Here is an 18,568-nt window from a genome sequence, read left to right as displayed (position 1 = left end):
ATGGGAACAAGTAAGTAACTTTTCCTTATTCACTTTCTCCACACCCCTCATGATTTTGTAGACCTCTATCATATCCCCCCTTAGTATCCTCTTTTCTACGCTGAAAAGTCCCCGTCTCTTTAATCTCTCCTCATATGGGACCCGTTCCAAACCCCTCAGCATTTCTGTTCCCCTTTTCTGAACCTTTTCCAATGCCAAGAGATCTTTTCTGAGAGGAGGCAGCCACATGTGTCCGCAGGATTCAAGACGTGGGCGTATCATGGATTTATACAGTGACAATAAGATATTCTCTGTCTTATTCACTATCCCTTTTGGAATGACTCCCAGCATCCTGTTTGCTTTTGTGACGGCCGCTGCGCGCGGAGTGGATGTTTTCAGAGAACTCTCCCCAATGACCCTCTCGACTGGTAACACCTGGATCCGTCCCGACAATTTGTGCGCATAGTCGGGATTATTAACCCTCCCGCTTCTCAGTGTCAATGAAGCTTCAGGTTTCCGAGGCCTCGCCACAGAAGCCGCGTCCTGCCTGCCCTGGAGCCAGCAGGGTTTTGCCAAAGGTGACAAACTTTTCAATGACGCAAGTTCTGGCATCCAAACCTGCAGGATGGCAGGTGAGTCCCAGGTTCGGGAATCACTGCGGGTCCATCCTCGCCACAGATTAAGCCAGGCTGTTCGGTGGAACTGGCCTTCTCCGGGCTCTCACCCACCCCTCAGCCTGATGGTGTGTCCCCTCCCCCCCGCTCGCTGGCCTCTTGTGGGTCCGGGGTACGGCATGAGCATGGCTCTCCGTTGGGCGAGCAACCTGGCCACTTTGCAGCGAGGGCTCAGGCTGTGCCACTCACAGGCTGACAGCCCTCCGATGCCTTGCCACAGTGCCCCGGGGCCCCGAAGCACAGACGAGTTCCCCCACTATTCTCCGGGAAAGACTCCCGGAGCATCGCAGCCCCAGGAGCTCCAGTACTACCATGGATGAGCATAGCCACTGTGTGACGCCCTCAGCCCAGTCTGGGCTGCAGCGTGGGGGCTCCCACCCGGGCGAGATCCATCTCCACGCTCAGACCCGAGGGCCAGCCACCCGCGTTAACGCTGCACCGAGGACTTTCCCCGGCGCTGACCGTGGGAGAGTCTTGGACTATGAAAGCGCGGAGCAATGACGACAGCCCCGGCAATGCCTGCTGGAGCTTAGAGGGAGATGCCGTGATGTAGAAGGGGAAGAGGGACCACGTGGCATCGGTTAATTTCCATTTTGACAGACATGGAGAGCTCCAGGCCTCCCAGAGATTCACTGTGGAGCAAATCATGTGGGCACAGGACAGGGACTCAGTCAATTCGCTTTCTCGTGCAGGACAAGACCTGCCGGTAAGCGCCCATGTCTCCGGTAAAAGAACGAGGTGAAACGCAGAACGTGCCAAAGACACGTGTGCCAGAAAGAGAGATCGCCGGCTTGTGACGAGAGGCTACAAGGCAATAGCGCTTCCCACAAACCCCTTCCTAGCGCTTTGAAGAGCGTTCGAAACCCAGTCTAGGAGGAGGAGACCCAGGAATTCAGCACCAGCGAACTCACACAGAAGGCTGTAAATGCAACGGAGGGGACCATTCGCCGCTGAGCGCTCCCTTCAAACAACCAAGGCTGAAGGGTTAGAATTGCAAATGAGGATTCCAGGAGAGATTCTGACACCTTAATCCCGGACAATCCCATGCAGCCTTAACTCCACCTTAAACATAAGACATCAGCACAGACAGGAAGATTTCAGAGGTGTAATTTCTACTTAAACTGTAACCCTGGCTTTGAAACGATCACACTCAGCACAGCTCACCCGCCCGCAGCTTTTCCTCAACACAACAGAAATGCAGCAGAGACTAGGGAGAGCTGGGTACCTGATTCCCTAAAGACACTGCATTTTGCACTAACGTCAGCTTCTGGGTCATCGTCAGACACAGCCTCTGTAGCGTGTACGACAGCAGTCTGCTCTCAAGGAGACAAAGGCATGACCAACTGCACCAAGCTCGGGATCCAAAAGCAACAGTGAAGTTATGACCCCATTTTACAGATTAGGAAGTAGAGGCACGGAGAAGTTAAAAAGGGAGGGGTTCCACGCCACATTAGCAGAGTTTGGAGTACAGGCTGAACCTCTCTAGTCCTGCGCCCTCTGATCTGGATACATCCGTGGTCCAACGTGATCCGAGTTAGCTGGCTGCCTGCTTAGCATGGGTGTGGCCGAATTTCCCGTGGTCCCATAGAGTTTGTTTACAGACGCCAGGCTTGGCCCCCCATGTTCTGGGCTGTTCTTTAGCTCTAATGTGCCCCGAAACGTCTTCCCACGTCCCAGCAAGCAAGGGGAGTACCGGTGCTGCTGGGTGCTATTGGCCTCCCATGGGTTGGCCCCGGTCGGGTCTCTGGGGAGCCGGACTAGAGAGGTTCAACATGCAGAACAGGAAGTTCCTGTTTCCCAGGACAGGACAGGAATCACCAACCCACTTTCAATAATGAATGTTGCCGGGGAGGCCGGTCAAGTGGTCCCGTTTCCCACCCCCGGCACTAGAAAATCACAGTGGGATGGTGCCAGCAGTTGAACAAGGCCAGCGGCGCGGCGTTCCGCGGCGTGGGAGTCTCCCATGCAGCAGCCGGCTGGAAGGCAGGAATACGAGTCATTTGGTACGGTTAGAAACCAGGCACGTGTGTGAACATGAACATCGGCTGCATTTCCTCTAGCGAGGACGCACCTGCAAAGCCTCCCAGCCTCCACGCTGCAGGACAGAAGCGAAGCGTCAGCCAGGGGCCAGGCAAAGCCCCTTGCGGTGTCACAAACGGGATTTACGGCTCGGGAGGCCCGAGGGAAGCTGACTGCCTGTGTCTCCCCAGGTTCCAGCTGGGGCCTCAGGCCCCTTGGCAGAGAGATCTGCTCAGGGCCTGCGCTGCAGCTGCCCTGGAGTAACCAGTAGATTTCACTGCCCACAGCTCTCCAGTCCAGCACCAGCAGCCGTGTGCGGAGCACAGCCACACAGCCGCTACAATGGCACCCACCTCCAGCCAGCGCTCTGCCGCTGCCTGCTCCCCGCACTCCCTGGCCCTCTGCTCACAGCTTCCCTGCACAGATGAAAACACAGCTGCTGCCGCATTCAATGCTTGATCTTCTTCTGCCTGCTTTGAACAAAGCCAGACCTCTTGCCGGCACCCTGCTCCTTCCTTTCTTCCACCAAGTTTCTAAACTTATCTTTGCAGCAGGCTCTCCGGTGTGAAAATTCAGCCGAACGCGACGCTGGCTGCCTGAAATACAGCGTGCCCAAAGTACAGTCACCAGAGCCAGGCCGCCTCCTCCTCCCTGTCCAGATGTATCACACACAGCCTTTGGCCAGCACACAAACATGCTCTGGTACAAGTACCCTCTCTCTGATTGCTCCTCTCCACTTCACTGGCGCCCCTCTGAGAATCGCTGGGCAGCATCGCAGAGCCAAGCGGATGCCACAGCAGATCAGGGGTTTGCACACGTCCCTTCCAGCATTTCCAAGCAAACCTGCCCGCCGACGATCACCTCTAAGGTAGCGTTGGCACAAAAACCTCCCACTTCATCTGTGTAAAAAGCGGCTAGTTCAGAGAGTAGGTACCTGCTCGCCTCTGGCCCTGAACGTGTCCAGCACCCTTTTGACGAGCCTACCGAGGAGTGCAAAGAGCCAGGGCCTCGGGATTATTTCCTATTCTGGCAGGTGCTGCCAGGAAGTAACCCCCCCTCCCCCCCCCCAATTGTCAAGGTGCGTCCATGCTCTGTCCTTTCATGTTTTGCCATGAATATTTTAAATCAGGGGAGATCAGATTCATATGCTGACCCACCCACCCAAACCCGACCACTCCAACCCTTGGGAAGGAGTCTCCATTGAAAGTTTCCAACGTGTTCTATCAATGGCAGCCGAGAGCGATCCATACACAGCTCAGTCTAGTCAATTCAAAAACTTCTAGCAGATGGAATGTGTTGCATACAAGAAATAAATCTCCATTTGGGAGGGAAATTCAGGTGCCTGCCTTGTGCAGAAGGAATCCTTGTTTATTTATTGTCGCTTTAAAGCTGGAGCTCTCACCTGGGCTTGCAGGCTGGTTTATTTCTGTAATTATTAACCACCGAACAGGCTAGATCTGTATATCCTAGTGCAGCTAACGGGAACAATCTGTTCACATCTTCTGTGTACTGGGAACTGCAGAAAATGGGCATGTTCCTCTATTTCTGGCATCTCCGCCAGAGCCCTGTGTGTTAAGCGCTAGAATAGCCAGTGTATTCATTCGACCTTTATTTTACCAGCATTTCAATCTGCTTTTGCACATTTTGCTTACTCGAGGCCCCAGCGCATCTAGTCCCTGGCACCGGCATCCCGTAAGCCTGGCTGCGGCGCCCCCTCCCAAACACACGGCTTTCCTAGGGCTAAGCAAGGCCAAAAGGGGGGGCGCTGGCTGGGATGCAGACACTGGAGACAGACCTGGCTCGGGCAGGCTGCCAGGTGGGAGATGGGCACCTGGCCCCGCTGGCAATCCACAAGCAATGGGCTCGCGTGGGGCGAGAGTTAGATTGGAAACACCCCGAACATCCCGAGCCCTACGGGACAGAGCCCCGAGCAATACAGCCCCTCTCCTGCCCGCACACGAGGAGCAGCGCCCCGAGGGGCCGGGCCGGGGCTGCCTCCCGGAGCTGCGCTCAGGCTCCCAGGCACGGCCCGGGGCGCGGGCAGGGCATTCCTGCGGGTGCCGGGGGCCGCTGCCCTAGCGGGCCGCGCGTGCAGCCAGGCAGGGTCCCGGGCTGAGGCTGGCGCTGTCTCTGCCCCTGGGGGCGCTGGGACCAACCCGCCCGGGGGTCTCCCCCCAGCCCGACAAGAGCGCCCGGGCCCAGCCCTTCCAGCCGGGCGCGCTCCCTCCCGCTGGCGCCCGGCCCTTCCCCGCGCCGCGCTCACCGGTACCACTCCAGCCCCTTGTCGTAGTGCCGGTCGAAGAAGTGGGGCTCGACCCCCACGGCGCGCACGTCGGGGTGCGCCCGGATGGCCTCCAGCAGCGCCCGGGTGCCCCCCTTCTTGACGCCCACGATGAGGGCTTGCGGCAGCCGCTTCTCGCCGTAGTCCGGAGTGGTGCTGCCCGCCCGGCTCAGCTCCTCGTCCGTGGTGCTGGACTCCTGCGGCTCCCTCTCGAAGGCGCCGCTCTGCGCCGCGATCGCCTCGCCGGGGGCCAGCGCGGTGCGCAGCCAGGCGGCCGCCACCCCCGCGCGGCTGGCGTTGCTGGTCCGAGTGGGGGGCGCGGCGGTGGCCGGGGCGCGGGGCGCCGGGGAGCTGCGCGGGGCGCCGGGCGCCGGAGAGCCGCGCAGGCCGGCGGGGGAGCGCAGGGCGCCGGGCGCCGGGGAGCCGCGCAGGCCGGCGGGGGAGCGCAGGGCGCCGGGCGCCGGGGAGCCGCGCAGGCCGGCGGGGGAGCGCAGGGCGCCGGGCGCCGGGGAGCCGCGCAGGCCGGCGGGGGAGCGCAGGGCGCGCGGGCCGGCGCCCCCCATCAGGCTGTAGCACAGGTAGGTGAGGCAGAGCGAGAGGCTGCACATGCAAAGCAGCTTCCGAGCGGGGGGGCCCTTAGAGCCGCGCCCGCCCTGCGCCCCGGGCTGGGCGGGGGGGGCCATGGCTGCTCCCCGCTCCTAGCCCCGGGCACCGGGCGCACATGGTGTCAGCCGCCGCCCGGCAGCCCCGCTTGCATGGGGCGCCGCTGCCCTCCCGCCCCGCAGCCGCCGGGGGGGAGCCCCGCATGGCACAGTCAGCGCGGAACCCCGCCGCCCCCGCGGTGCCGCCGCCTGTGGCCGGCCGGGCGCATGGGACCGGCTCCGTGGCGCGGCGCGGCCGGCGATGCTGCGCTCTGGCTCCGCCGCCGCCGCGCACTGTTGCCGCCCGAGTTCCCGCTGCTAAACTTTGTGCCGAGTGGGAGGCGGAGAGCGCGCTCCCGGCGTGGGGAGAGCCCGCCCCCGGCCGGCTGGAGCGGCGGCAGAGCGCACCCGACCCGGGAGAGCCGCCCGCTGGGCCGAGGGAGGGGACGCGCAGGAAAGACCCCTCCCCCGAACGGCTCCCCCCGCCAACCTCGGCCGCCCTTGCCCCGCCCCAGTGGCTCCCCCATCCCTGCTGCCGCTCCCGTTCCTCGCCCGTCAGCGGCTCAGCCCTGCGCCCCTGCAGCGCTTGGCCTTACTGGCCCTGCACCGCCGCGCTTCGCCCCTGCTCCCCCTGCCCCCAGCCCCTGCCCCCGCCCCCAGCCCCTGCAGCGCTTGGCCTTACTGGCCCTGCACCGCCGCGCTTCGCCCCCTGCTCCCCCTGCCCCCAGCCCCCGCCCCCAGCCCCTGCAGCGCTTGGCCTTACTGGCCCTGCACCGCCGCGCTTCGCCCCTGCTGCCCCCAGCCCCTGCAGCCACACCCACTCCTCTGCTCCTTAGCTTACTTGTGCCTGCCCCCTGCTCCCCTGCCCCGAGTCAGCCTGCACCTACCCCCCCCCCCAGCCCTTGGCACTCCAAGCAGGGGCCACTGTGACCCCGAGCCATGAGCCCCCCTTTCATGAGAGCAGATAGGGCCCTGCCCAGAGAGTGCGGATTCCCTCTGCTGGGAAAAGCCCAAAGACCGGCCTACAGTATGTGACCCCTACAGGAGAGCCTGCCCCCCCCCCCCCGTAGAGCCCCTCCCACCCAAGAGCTCCACTCAGCATGACGGAGGAGGCACCGTACTCCCAGAGGCAGGCCTGGCTCGCTCCACGGGGCTCAAGGCACCGTACTCCCAGAGGCAGGCCTGGCTCGCCCCATGGGGCTCAAGGCACCGTACTCCCAGAGGCAGGCCTGGCTCGCCCCATGGGGCTCAAGGCACCGTACTCCCAGAGGCCGGCCTGGCTCGCTCCATGGGGCTCAAGGCACCGTACTCCCAGAGGCAGGCCTGGCTCGCTCCATGGGGCTCAAGGCACCGTACTCCCAGAGGCAGGCCTGGCTCGCCCCATGGGGCTCAAGGCACTGTACTCCCAGAGGCAGGCCTGGCTCGCCCCATGGGGCTGAAGGCACCGTACTCCCAGAGGCAGGCCTGGCTCGCCCCATGGGGCTCAAGGCACCGTACTCCCAGAGGCAGGCCTGGCTCGCTCCATGGGGCTCAAGGCACCGTACTCCCAGAGGCAGGCCTGGCTCGCCCCATGGGGCTCAAGGCACCGTACTCCCAGAGGCAGGCCTGGCTCGCTCCACGGGGCTCAAGGCACCATACTCCCAGAGGCAGGCCTGGCTCGCTCCACGGGGCTCAAGGCACCGTACTCCCAGAGGCAGGCCTGGCTCACCCCATGGGGCTCAAGGCACCGTACTCCCAGAGGCAGGCCTGGCTCGCCCCATGGGGCTGAAGGCACCGTACTCCCAGAGGCAGGGCTGGCTCGCTCCATGGGGCTCAAGGCACCGTACTCCCAGAGGCAGGCCTGGCTCGCTCCATGGGGCTCAAGGCACCGTACTCCCAGAGGCAGGGCTGGCTCGCCCCATGGGGCTCAAGGCACCGTACTCCCAGAGGCAGGGCTGGCTCGCCCCATGGGGCTCAAGGCACCGTACTCCCAGAGGCAGGCCTGGCTCGCCCCTCCCCTCCCCGAGTAACCGCTCTTGTCTGGGGCCAGGGCGGGGCTGCAGGGCTTAGCCAGGCAGCTCGGGGTGTGGGGGGAGGGGTGGATATGGGTGTGTGACGCTCCCCCTTGCCCTGGAGTCGGTGAGCACCTCGGGGTGGGCAGAGGATTGGGTGGAGGCAGGGCAGGTGCACAGAAGGGGCCCTCCCACCCAGCCTGCAGTCCCGGAGCATCGATCCCCCTGGGCCCAGGCTGGCGGCTGGCCCGTGGCGCCGTGGGGTCTCCTTGCTGTGTGGCCCGACCAGAGAGCGAGGGACAATGGAACTCGAGCGCCTCTCGGCATCACTGCCGGGACTCAGCAGGGACTGGACAGTGAATGGGGGGGGGGGGGGCGAGTTTCAGAGGCCTGGGCCTAGGGGACACCTCTGACGTCCCCCTGCAAGCTCCCCCAGCTCCCGTGTGAGACCAGGGAGGCCTGTGTGGGGCTGCCCATTCAGGGACCAGCCCTCTGGGTTGGGGGCAGCCACCGTGCCCCTACGAACCCCGGAACCTCAGCTTCCCCCGGGGGAGAGCACACCCGAAGGCAGGAGCCCCTCCTCGGCACATGCTCTGCAGCCAGCCACGCAGGCTCCTCCGCCTGACAAATGGGCGTCAGCCCCTCGGGGGGCTCGGCTCCCGGCCCTCTGCTGCTCAGAGGCAGGGCAGTGTGTCTGTGCGGGGGCGGGGGGGGCTGATCGCACACGCACCCAGCAGGGCAGGTGCTCTGGAGACGCTGTGCATGTCGCTGCTGGGCTGAGCCCAGGGCAGAGCCCCGTCTGGAGAGGGGAAGCCCCTGTGGCTGGGCGCTGCCAGGCACCGTGACAAATGAATGGAACAGGAGGAAGAGCCTGGACTCTCCCCAGTGTGAACAAAGCTCAATGCTGCTCTCAGCTGGACATGTGCTCCTCTGCGCCGCTTCGGCTCCCAGAGAGATGAGTCCTTCCAGCGGCGTTTGGACGGCTTGGGGCCCGGTGGCCTGTCAATCATTCCCTGCAACGAGTGGATTCCTTTCCCCGTGTTCCCGTCCTGGGAACGGGGTAACTGGCCTGCCTGGAGTCAGGCCGAGTCTCCGTCACTCAGCCTCGGGCTCCACGCCGGAGCCAGCTCTCGGCTGAGCAGGGCCGGGCTGGGGGCACGCCCACGAGAGCCCAGAGCCGGCAAGCCACGGAGGCTGTGCGGGTGACCGGAGGCGAGGGGCCACGTGTGCTCCACTGGGCCAGTGGGACCCGAGGGTGGCATCTGGATTCAAAGGTAAGGGCCCTGAAAGCTGCGTGGGTGGGGCAGGGCTGAGTTCAGCCCAGTGCAGCTGGAGGGAGGCCTGTGAGGGCCAGAAGTGGGGAGCAGACTGGCTGTAGCCTCTCCAGCCATCCTTAACCTAAATCCCAAGCAGCTGCTGCAGTGTGAGCGTAAGCAAATCAATAGAGCCACTGCTGGCTCCAGATTGCTGGGGCGCGGGGAGCGTACAGCCTGCTGCTCCCTGCCCGCTCCCCTTCCCTGGAGCATGACGGCCCCAGGCCTGCCTCAGGCGCGCCGCGGTGCCCAGCGACCCCCATGCTGCCCCCAATGCCATGCTGGAGGAGTTGCCTCCGAACAGAGCTTGGCCAGTCTTGCAGCTTTGCACACCTGCTTCTGCGCTGGCTTGTCTTTGATTTCAGCCTGGAGGAGCCACTGGGAATCTAGTGGAGTCAATAATAGAAAGACGGGCCGATTCTGCCGGCCTCCTGCCTGAGCCCCGGACCCAGCAGACACCGCGCCTCTGCCTTTGCGCTGATGCCCTGCTGGCCAGATGCGGTTTGCCTGGCAGCGCCGTTTTCACGGGCCAGGGGAAGATTTGCCCTGGAACCAAGGGAAGCTCCCAGGATAAAACAAGAGGGGCCAGAAAAATGTCAGTTATGTATCCTGAAGCGGAGCCCCCGTGCAAGCCAGGGCATTTCCCGAAACGCTGCAGCCTGAGATCCTAGGGGCTCCCCTCCGGGCGGGGCTGCACAGACACCAAGCGGAGACGGCACAGCCAGCCTGTCAGGGCCGGCGACGGGCGGGTGCCCAGGCTCGCTGTGGAGGGTTTCACCCCTTGTGACAGAAGCAGCATTTCTGGGGGGGGGGGAGGCCAAGCACATCCCTGAGCGGAGGGGAGTGGGAGCCGGTGTCTGGCTGCGCCGGTGGGAGCTGACCGAGTGGGACACTTTCCATGACAGTTTCTGCTGCTGACGGCTCCTACGTTTCCATCGTGTTCCAGGCACCTTCATTAGCCCGGAACTCGCCCCCAGGCTGTCAGAGTCCAGCAGGTGCTGTTGGCTCCGCACAGGAGTCACCTGGGCAGATCAGACCCAGGATCCGCCCTCTCCTGCCAGGGGCCACGGCCGGCTGCTTTGGAGGCAGGTGCAAGGACCCCACAGCGAGAGTTATGGCACGTCCCTCCCAGAGGCGGCTTCTTTCAAGCCCCTGCTATTCAGTGGCTGCCCTGGGATATGAAGATTTAAGTCACTTCTAATTCCCCCCCTATGCAATGTAACTGGGTTTGTGGTTCCTGCTGGCCCTGGGCCTCCCTGGCGTCCTGTGGGCACGGCCTGGGGCTACACCCAGCCGGAGTTCAGGGATGAGCCTGCCAGGATCCTGGATGAGGCTGGGATCTCTCTGGGAGCAGGAGATCCCAGCCGGAAGGCAGCAGGGAGATGCAGGCCTGGGACTCCTGCGGTGAGGGCAGGGGAAGGGGCTGGAGGAGGAGGACTCCTGCAGGGGTCGGGAGAAGGGGCAGGGCCCCACGGAGCAGAGCGGTGCCGTCGGGAGCCTGGCAGGAGGTCGTTTGAGAGCCGTGAATCAGCCCCGTGCAGGCGGGGACTGAACGAGCCGGGCATGTTTGTGGAAGGAGGCCGGGGGCAGGGAACCGCGGAGGCACCTCTGGCCCTGGGGTGCCTGTCTGGCGGCAGGCCCTGTCATGGGGCCCTTGCTCGGTTGGGCGAGGCGCCCGGTCTCCCCGAGCTCATGGGCGCCGTTTCGGTGGCTTTTCCTGGGAGCTGGGTTGGCCGCGGGGGAATCCAGACGGGCCCATTTCGGTGGCGCCAGCAGCGTTCCTCCAGCTCCGTGGCGATGCTTTTCTCTGCAGGCCGCAGGCGGGTGCCGCTCTGCAGCTGGGCCCCGGTGCAAGGGGACTGGGAGCGTCTCAGTGACAGCGTGTCAGGGAGCCCCCACCCTGCACCCCCGTCCGCAGCCAGAGGGGCCTCTCCGCCGGCCAGCAGAGTGCACATGGGAGATACAGCCCAGCGTGCGTCTGATGTAGGCACAGGCTAGGCCGACAGCCTAGTTCCCTTGGGGGAGGGGTTACAGGCCCCTGATCCCCCCACACTGGTTAGTCTGCTGCCCCACGCTCTCCCTGCCCAGCTCCCAGCCCTGCCCCCAGCCAGGGGCCGTCTCCCCCTCCCTTCCTTTGTCTCCCCCTGGGAAGAGCCTTGTTCCCTGCCCAGGCTGGGCCAATCCACACGTGGGGGAGGCAGTGGGAATCGCACAGCCCAGCCAGGGGACCCGGGTCACAGAGCAGACAGCCCCCCCCCCCACTACGGCAAACTGAGCGGGGTCACTCCGCCGTGGCCTGGGGAAGGTCGGGCCCCCGCCGGGTAAAGCCGCAGCAGTGACACTGGCGCTGCCCTGCAGGAGCCGGCTCCCCGCTGGTCGGCTGCTGCACGGCTTTGAGGGGCCGGCACGGCCCACTCTGTGCAGTCGGACCAGCCCCTCTGCTCCCCTGGGGCTCTGCCCAGGGCCATGAGCTCAGCGAGCCTTTCCCGGAAAGCCAGGACGTCTTCACCCCCGACGCTCCATCCGGGGAGGCATCCCCCCCATAACTCTCTCAGCAAGCCCAGGGGCCCCTCCCCCTCTGCACCCCGGCTCGGTCCGGGAGAGCCTGGCAGACCCTCGGGGCGCCTCCCCCTGTGCAGACAGCGGGGGGGCAGGGACTCGTCCCAGTCCTGCGGGTGCTGGTGCATAAAGGCCTCCAGCATCTGCGCCAGGGTCCCCTGGCACCTCCCCACCAGCCCGCGGGGCCGGGCGCCCTACGCTGGGGCCCAGGTGAGCCGGGCCCCGTGCGTCTCCCACAGGCACCGGAGCGGGGCCGACATGAAGTGGGGTCCCTGGTCCGTGAGGACTCCTGGGGGACCCCCCTGCTGAAAAGGGCCAGCAACGCGTCTGCCACCATGTCTGCCTCGCTAGAGGGCAGGGCCACGGCCCCGGGCTACCAGGTGTTCTTGTTCCCCGTCCGGGTCGCCCGGCCGACAGGCCCCACTATCTCTGTTGTGCCCTCCGGAACCGCTCCTCTACGATGGGCCGGCGCCTCAAGGCAGCTTCCCCCGTCTCGGGCTTTCCGCGCCCTGGGGCAGGGGTCGCAGGCCCGGCAGGACCACTGCCCGGCGCAAACATCCCCGGCCAGGAAAAGGCCCGAAGCAGCCTGAGCCGGGTGCGCCGGAGCCCCTGGAGCCCCGCGAATGGGATGTCATGGGCCAGATACAGCAGCCCAGGGCGATATCTTTGGGGGACCACCAGCTGCTGCTGGACCCCCACGCCCCCACCTTCCCTGGGGGGAGCCACTCCCGGAACAGGAATCCCCTCCCCCACAGGGACCTCTCCTGGCCGCCTCCCCCAGGGCTGAGCTGCGCCGAGGCCGGTCCAGTCCCTCAGCGACTGTAAGGAGGGATCCACCTGCATCTCCGCCTGGAATTCAGCCGCTGGGGCAGGGACCTGGCCCCCCCTTGCCTGGGTCCAGGGCTCTAGCCCTGCTGGGCCCTGTGTCTGCTGGGACGGGGCCCTGAGGCCCGTGCAGAGAGCTCTCCCCTGGGTCAAGGTCACCAGCCCCTCGCTGGCTCTGGCTACGGGGGGTGACCAGCGTCCTGTGGGGTCCGTCTGGCCACTCCTCTAGGTCCCCCCCATCAGCACCTCGGTGGGCAAGTGCCAGTGACCCCCACTTCCCTGGGGCCCTCCTTGGCCCCCATTTCAGATGCACCCGGGCTACGGGCACCTTAAACGGGTCCTGTCTGTGCCCCTCAGGGTCAGGGGAGTGTCGGGCACCATGTGGTCTGGGCTACGACCTCGGGCCGGGCCAGCGTCACCTCCGCCCCGTGTCCCAGTGGCCCGTCACCTCCCTGCCACCCACCTGCAGGGGCACGAGGCTCTCGCTCCGCAGGGGGCCCTGCCCACCCGGTACACGGAGAGACCCGCCTCCGGAGCATCAGGTCTCCGGGAGGGGTCGGCCTGAGCAGCCTTCCCCCACTTTGGCCTGCGGTTTGCCTGCCGGCCCCTGCCTCTGGGGCAGCCTGCCCCTCCCCCAGCCCCACCCAGTTAACCCCGGGAGTTGTGGGGCCTGTCCTGGCGCCTGGGGCACTGAGCCCGCTTGTGGCCTCTTTGCCCGCAGCGATGGCAGGTCAGGTCCTGCGGGCCCCTTTGGGCCAGCTCCGCCCGGGCCCTGCCTGTGTCTCTGGGGGCGGATGACTGGGCCCTGTCTCTTGGGCTCGCCCCGTGGATGACTCCCTCCGTCGCTCAGCCGAGATCCGGTCTCTGCGCGATTCCCTCTCTCTCCAGGACTCCCGTTCACACCCGGACCGGCTCTCCGGGAACTCGTCCGCCAGCCTCCCGGCCTCCTGGGGGTCCTCTGGCCTCCGGTCCTTGAGCCACAGCCTCAGGCTGGACAGGCACGTTCCTGTGACAGCGCGTTGGGGTTTCCCGTCTCCTGCATCCCCGGAATGGCACGGACAGACTCCCCCAGCCAGTAGAACAGAGGGTATGTCTACACTACAAAGTTAGTTCGAACTAACTTTAATAGGTGCTACACTAGCGCTCCGCTAGTTCGAATTTGAATCGAACTAGCGGAGCGCTTAGTTCGAACTAGGTAAACCTCATTTTACGAGGACTAACGCCTAGTTCGAACTAGCTAGTTCGAACTAAGGGCTGTGTAGCCCTTTAGTTCGAACTAGTGGGAGGCTAGCCCTCCCCAGGTTTCCCTGGTGGCCACTCTGGCCAACACCAGGGAAACTCTATGCCCCCCTCCCAGCCCCGGACCCCTTAAAGGGGCACGGGCTGGCTACGGTGCCCGTGCCAGGTGCAAGCCTGCCAGCACCCAGCCAGCAGACCCTGCACCTGGCACGGCACAGAGCCACCCACCCGATGCCCCCCAGCCCACCCCCTCTTGCCGGGACCAGGCTGGCGGCTCCCGGGAGCTTGCCCTGGACCGCAAGAGGCGGGCACCTTCCTGGGCTAGTGCGGACATCGTGGACCTCGTCCACGATCTCCGCACTAGGCACAGGAAAGTGGCCGTCTAGGGCAGGAGAGCTGCCAGCCTGGCCACCCAGGACCAGGTGTGCATGAAAATCAAGGGGGTCCACTGAGACCCCCGACACTGAGCCCTGAGCTTACAATGGCCGTACTGGGTCAGACCAAAGGTCCATCTAGCCCAGTAGCCTGTCTGCCGACAGCGGCCAACCCTAGGGACCCTGGAGGGGATGGACCGAAGACAATGACCAAGCCATTTGTCTCGTGCCATCCCTCTCCAGCCTTCCACAAACTTTGGGCAGGGACACCACTCCTACCCTCTGGCTAATAGGACTCCATTGACCCAACCTCCATGACTTGATCTCACTTCCCTTTCAACTCTGTTCTAGTTGTAGCCTTCACAGCCTCCTGCAGCAAGGAGTTCCACAGGTTAACTATTTGCTTTGTCAACAACAACAACAACTTTCTCTTACTAGTTTCAAGCCTGATACCCATTCCTTTCCTTTGGTGTCCTCTAGTCCTTCTTTATGGGAACTCAGGAAGAACTTTTCTGAATGCACACTCTCCACCCAACCCCTGCTTTTAGAGACCTCTATCCTGTCCCCCCTCCGTCTCCTCTTTTCTAAGCTGAACAGTCCCAGTCTCTGTAGCCTTTCTTCATCTGGGACCTGTTCCCAACCCCTGATCATGTTAGTTGCCCTCCCCTCTCCCAGCCTTTCTCTTCCCCTCTCCCACCTCCTTTTCCCAGTCTCCCCCAGTTTTTTTCAATAAAGACAGAGTCAATGTTGGAAGAAACGTTATCTTTATTTTGTACATCAAGAAGAAGGGGGGCTAGGGAAGGGTAAGTGGAAGGAGGTGAGGGAGGAATGGGGTACGAGCCCCCAATGGGGAGGACTGGGCTGGCTCTGTGGGCTTCTGAGGGTGGAAGCTCTCCTGCAGCCCCCCAATTACTCCCTCTCCCCAGATGGCAGCCTGCGGCAAGTGCAGCCGGGCTGATGGCCGAGTGGTGTGATGTGCCCAGTGTGGGCACTCAGGGCACTCCAAGCCAGAACTTCTTTGCAAGCGGGGCACCCCTGAGAACTGTGTGTCCGGGGTGGGGGTCGGGACCCTTTAAGCGCAGCCCTCGGCTAGCCTGAGACAGCATCTCCATGCTCTAAGTCCTCCTTTTATGCCCTGCCAGCACTGCTTCCGGCCATCCTTAAGCCCTGTTCAGAGTCCACTCAATGTGGACTTACTAGTTCGAACTAGCAAAACGCTAGTTCGAACTAGTTTTTAGTTCTAGATGCGTTAGTTCGAACTAACTTTGTAGTGTAGACATACCCAGAGGGAGTTTATTGCTTCTCCAGGATACAGCCCAGCACAGATGGAATCTGGTTCCAGGGCAGGCCTAGGATGCCTCAGCCCCCTTGAGATGGGGGAGCCTGGGCCCCTAAATCCCAGCCCATTGCCTAAGCTGCTTCCTTCATGATACCAGACAGAAACTGCCCAACTTCCAGCCCTGCCCCCCAGCCAGGGGCGGCATCCACCTTCCTTTGTTCCTCTCCCTGGGGGGTAGCTGGTCGGACAGGTTGGGAGACCCTGGCCTAGTGACTCATCCCCTGCCCTGCTGGGCCGTGGTACAGGCAGCAGCCAGTGGGGGTCACCCACAGCCCCAGCCTAGCAACCAGCAAGGTACCAACACTACGGCACAGCTCCATAGAACTGTTCCAGGATCATCAGCTCAACCAGGTCCTCTGTGGTCTGGGCCCCGACCCTGAGCACCCGCTTGCGGCAGGATTGCGCCAGGCGGGAGGCCAGATCCACATAGGTCTCCCCTGGCTCCTTCTGCACCCCCGGAACCTCTTCCTGTACGTCTCAGGGGTCAGCCCGCGCTTGTGCAGCAGGGCCTGTTGGACTCGTTTGTAGTCACCCGGCTGCAGATCCTCCAGCTGGGCGAGCCCCCCTGCGGCCTCCTGACCCAGCAAGGGGGGAGCTGCTGGAGCCGGTCCACCGGGGGGCTCTGGTGCAGTTCACAGGAACCCGTCCATGTCCCCCACGTCCTTACATTGGACCAACACGAGCGTCTCCAAGTGTCTGGCCATCCTGACCCCCTGGGGCCCTCCCCACTCACGCAGCCGGGCCCCTTGTCATCCCCGCTCCGCCAAGGCCAGCTCATGCTGCTGCTGTCTCTCTTGGTCCTGTTGTTCCTTCTGTCATTTCTGGCGCTCCTCCCTACGCTCCTCCAATTCCTTCAGCCTCAGCTCGATCTCCGGCCGTCACAGCTGTGTCAGGGGGGACCCTGCCCGAGATGAATCACGGCTGGCGGAGCGTGGCCTGGCGGGCACCGCGTCTGTCTGGCGGACTCCAGCCCTCCCTCCTGCCTGGGAGTCTGAGACGCTCCCAGGGGGTGTCTGGCTGCTCCCCGCTGGGACAGGATCCTGGCCCCTGGACAGGTCATTCTCTTCCAGCCGGGCAATCAGCTGGGCCTTGGCTGCTTTCCCCACGGGCAGACCCCTCTCTCTGCACAGCCCCACCAGCTCTGCCTTGAGGAGTCGGGCGCAGGCATCGCCCCGCCGATCCCCGGGGTGCAGACTCACCAGCCGGATGCTGCAGCGCCCCATGACTCCCAGGAACCGCTTCGCTCTGCCTCCAGCACGCCTGGCTCTTGCAAGCCCCTTCCTCCTCCTGCACCTTGTTACTCGCTGCCGGAAGCTCCATCCACAGGGTGCAGTGCGTCCCGCCCCGACACCACTGTGATGGCACAGTCGGGGAGCCCCCCACCCTGCAGCCCCGTCCGCAGCCAGAGGGGACCCTCCGCCGGCCAGGAGAGTGCACATGGGCCTATTGCTTCTGCGAGATACAGCCCAGCGTGCGTCTGATGTAGGCACAGGCTAGGCCGACAGCCTAGTTCCCTTGGGGGAGGGGTTACAGGCCCCTGACCCCCCCCCCCCCCACTGGTTAGTCTGCTGCCCCCATGCTTCCCCACACTCAGACCCCCAGCTCCCAGCCCTGCCCCCCAGCTGGGTGGCCGTCTCCGCATCCCTTTCTTTGTCTTTGGGAAGAGCCTTGTTCTCTGCCCAGGCTGGGCCTGGCTGTCTGGGCCAATAACGTGGGTGAGTCAGTGGGAATTTCACAGCCCAGCGCAGCCAGGTGGGGACACTGGTTACAGAGCAGACAGCCCCCCCCAATGTCCCGGTCGCTGTCCCTGTGACGGACTGGGCCGGTCTGGGCACAGCTGAGGGCGAATTGCTCAAATTCCGGGCTCCTTACAGCCCCCAGACTGGAGACCTCTCCAAACAGGCCACAAACCAGTCCCACAGAGCGCTTCAGCGCCTGCCTGAAGCCTCCCGAGCAAAACCCCTCCGACACCCCAGCAATACCCGTGCCCCAGATGGCCCCGGGCCTATACACAGGTGGGGGGTCCTAGCACCCAATCCCACCTACCCCGAACAAGTTCTGTCCGGTTCCAAGAAACCAGCCACAGATCCCTGGTCAATTTACCCTCCGGACCTTACCCACAAATCACGCTGGGCCAATCCTTTAGCATCTAACAACTAAAGGTTTATTGCTACAAGAAAGAAAAGCCTGAGAGTAAGGTTATTAAAGTACAGTACGTTACATGCACCGAATCTCCCAGTCCTCGATGCAGGCTCTAGCAGAGATGTTACAGCTGCTGGTTTAAAAGTTCTTGTTGCGCATCCTAGGATCAGGATGGGTTCACAGGTCTTCCTGGCTCTTCGATCCCTGCACTGTTGCCTCTGGGATGAAGTGCTGAGCTGAGAACAAGATGGCGTCGACCACATGGCCTCTTTATACTCCTTCCTGGTCTTTTCTTGGCTGCAGCAGGTCACCTGGCCAGTGGCCATTCTCTGTGTTCCCTGCTGGCAGCCCTCAGGTGTCAGCCTCATTCTTTAGGTGTGTCCTTGGCCCATTGAGAGCCATTGTCCCACAGGGCCTCGCTAATTAGCATGTCCACAGGCCCGGCCCTGCCCAATGCTCAACCACATGCAGGGAAATCTTCAGTGTCCATCCAAGTCCATGTTTATAATTGCACACACAGACATTATACACACACATGACTAGCGTACGTAGGATTAGCAGCCAGTGAGCTTCTATTCAACACCCCACATGGCCCCTTCTATACCATTTTCTGGGGCCAACACCCCCACCTATGGGTGCATCAGCGATCTGGCTGCTCCCCTCAAGATCCAGTAACGTGACAGTCCCCGCCAGTCGCTTACCCAGGAGAGCGAGACGCTGCTTGAGCCTGGCCTGCCAGTGCCTCCCGGGGAGAAGAGCTCTGGCAGCAGAGGGGACAGCAGAGATCAGTGGGGCCAGCATCTAACGCCAGTCTGGACATTAGGTGCCCGTTGGAAGGGGAGGGGCAGGAGGGATCCCTGGACCAGCTTTGCCAGGGTTGGGGTTAGCTCCTCTGCCTGACGTCTTTCCATCTGCTGTGGAGGGCTTCCGGCCTCAGCCCCACAGCAGGGGGGCAGGAATCGCCAGGCCGTGCCATACAGGACTCCAGGCTCAGCGGTCACCACGGCCCCTTAGGCCTGGGTAAGCTCTGAACTGATGTATCACCTCATTGCTGCTGGCCCAGGAAGTGGGGCTCCGGCCAAAGGCATGGACGAGATCTCCGCCTGCCTGCCACGCCGTGTCGCTGCTCAGAGCCCTGCCAGACAGCCAGACCCTCCTGCCCCAGCCTGGCTCTCTGCTCCCGTTTCCCTGT

The 18,568-nt window shown here is 63.6% G+C and overlaps 1 protein-coding gene across 1 annotated transcript in view; it reads right to left on the bottom strand.

The window, feature by feature from the left end:
- Window positions 1-6,009, bottom strand: part of HS3ST4 (heparan sulfate-glucosamine 3-sulfotransferase 4) — a 111,482-nt gene extending 105,473 nt beyond the window's left edge. The window contains exon 1 of the mRNA XM_075899950.1: window positions 4,936-6,009. Coding sequence (XP_075756065.1) covers window positions 4,936-5,636 — 701 coding nt within the window. The 5' untranslated portion in view covers window positions 5,637-6,009. The remainder of the gene's footprint in view (window positions 1-4,935) is intronic.
- Between the last annotated feature and the right edge of the window lie 12,559 nt (window positions 6,010-18,568).

This window comes from Pelodiscus sinensis, chromosome 16 (assembly GCF_049634645.1).
Source record: "Pelodiscus sinensis isolate JC-2024 chromosome 16, ASM4963464v1, whole genome shotgun sequence".
NCBI classification, from domain to species: Eukaryota; Metazoa; Chordata; order Testudines; family Trionychidae; genus Pelodiscus; species Pelodiscus sinensis.
Note: the sequence above shows the minus strand (reverse complement) of the source record. Positions and strands in the feature narration are given on the sequence as shown.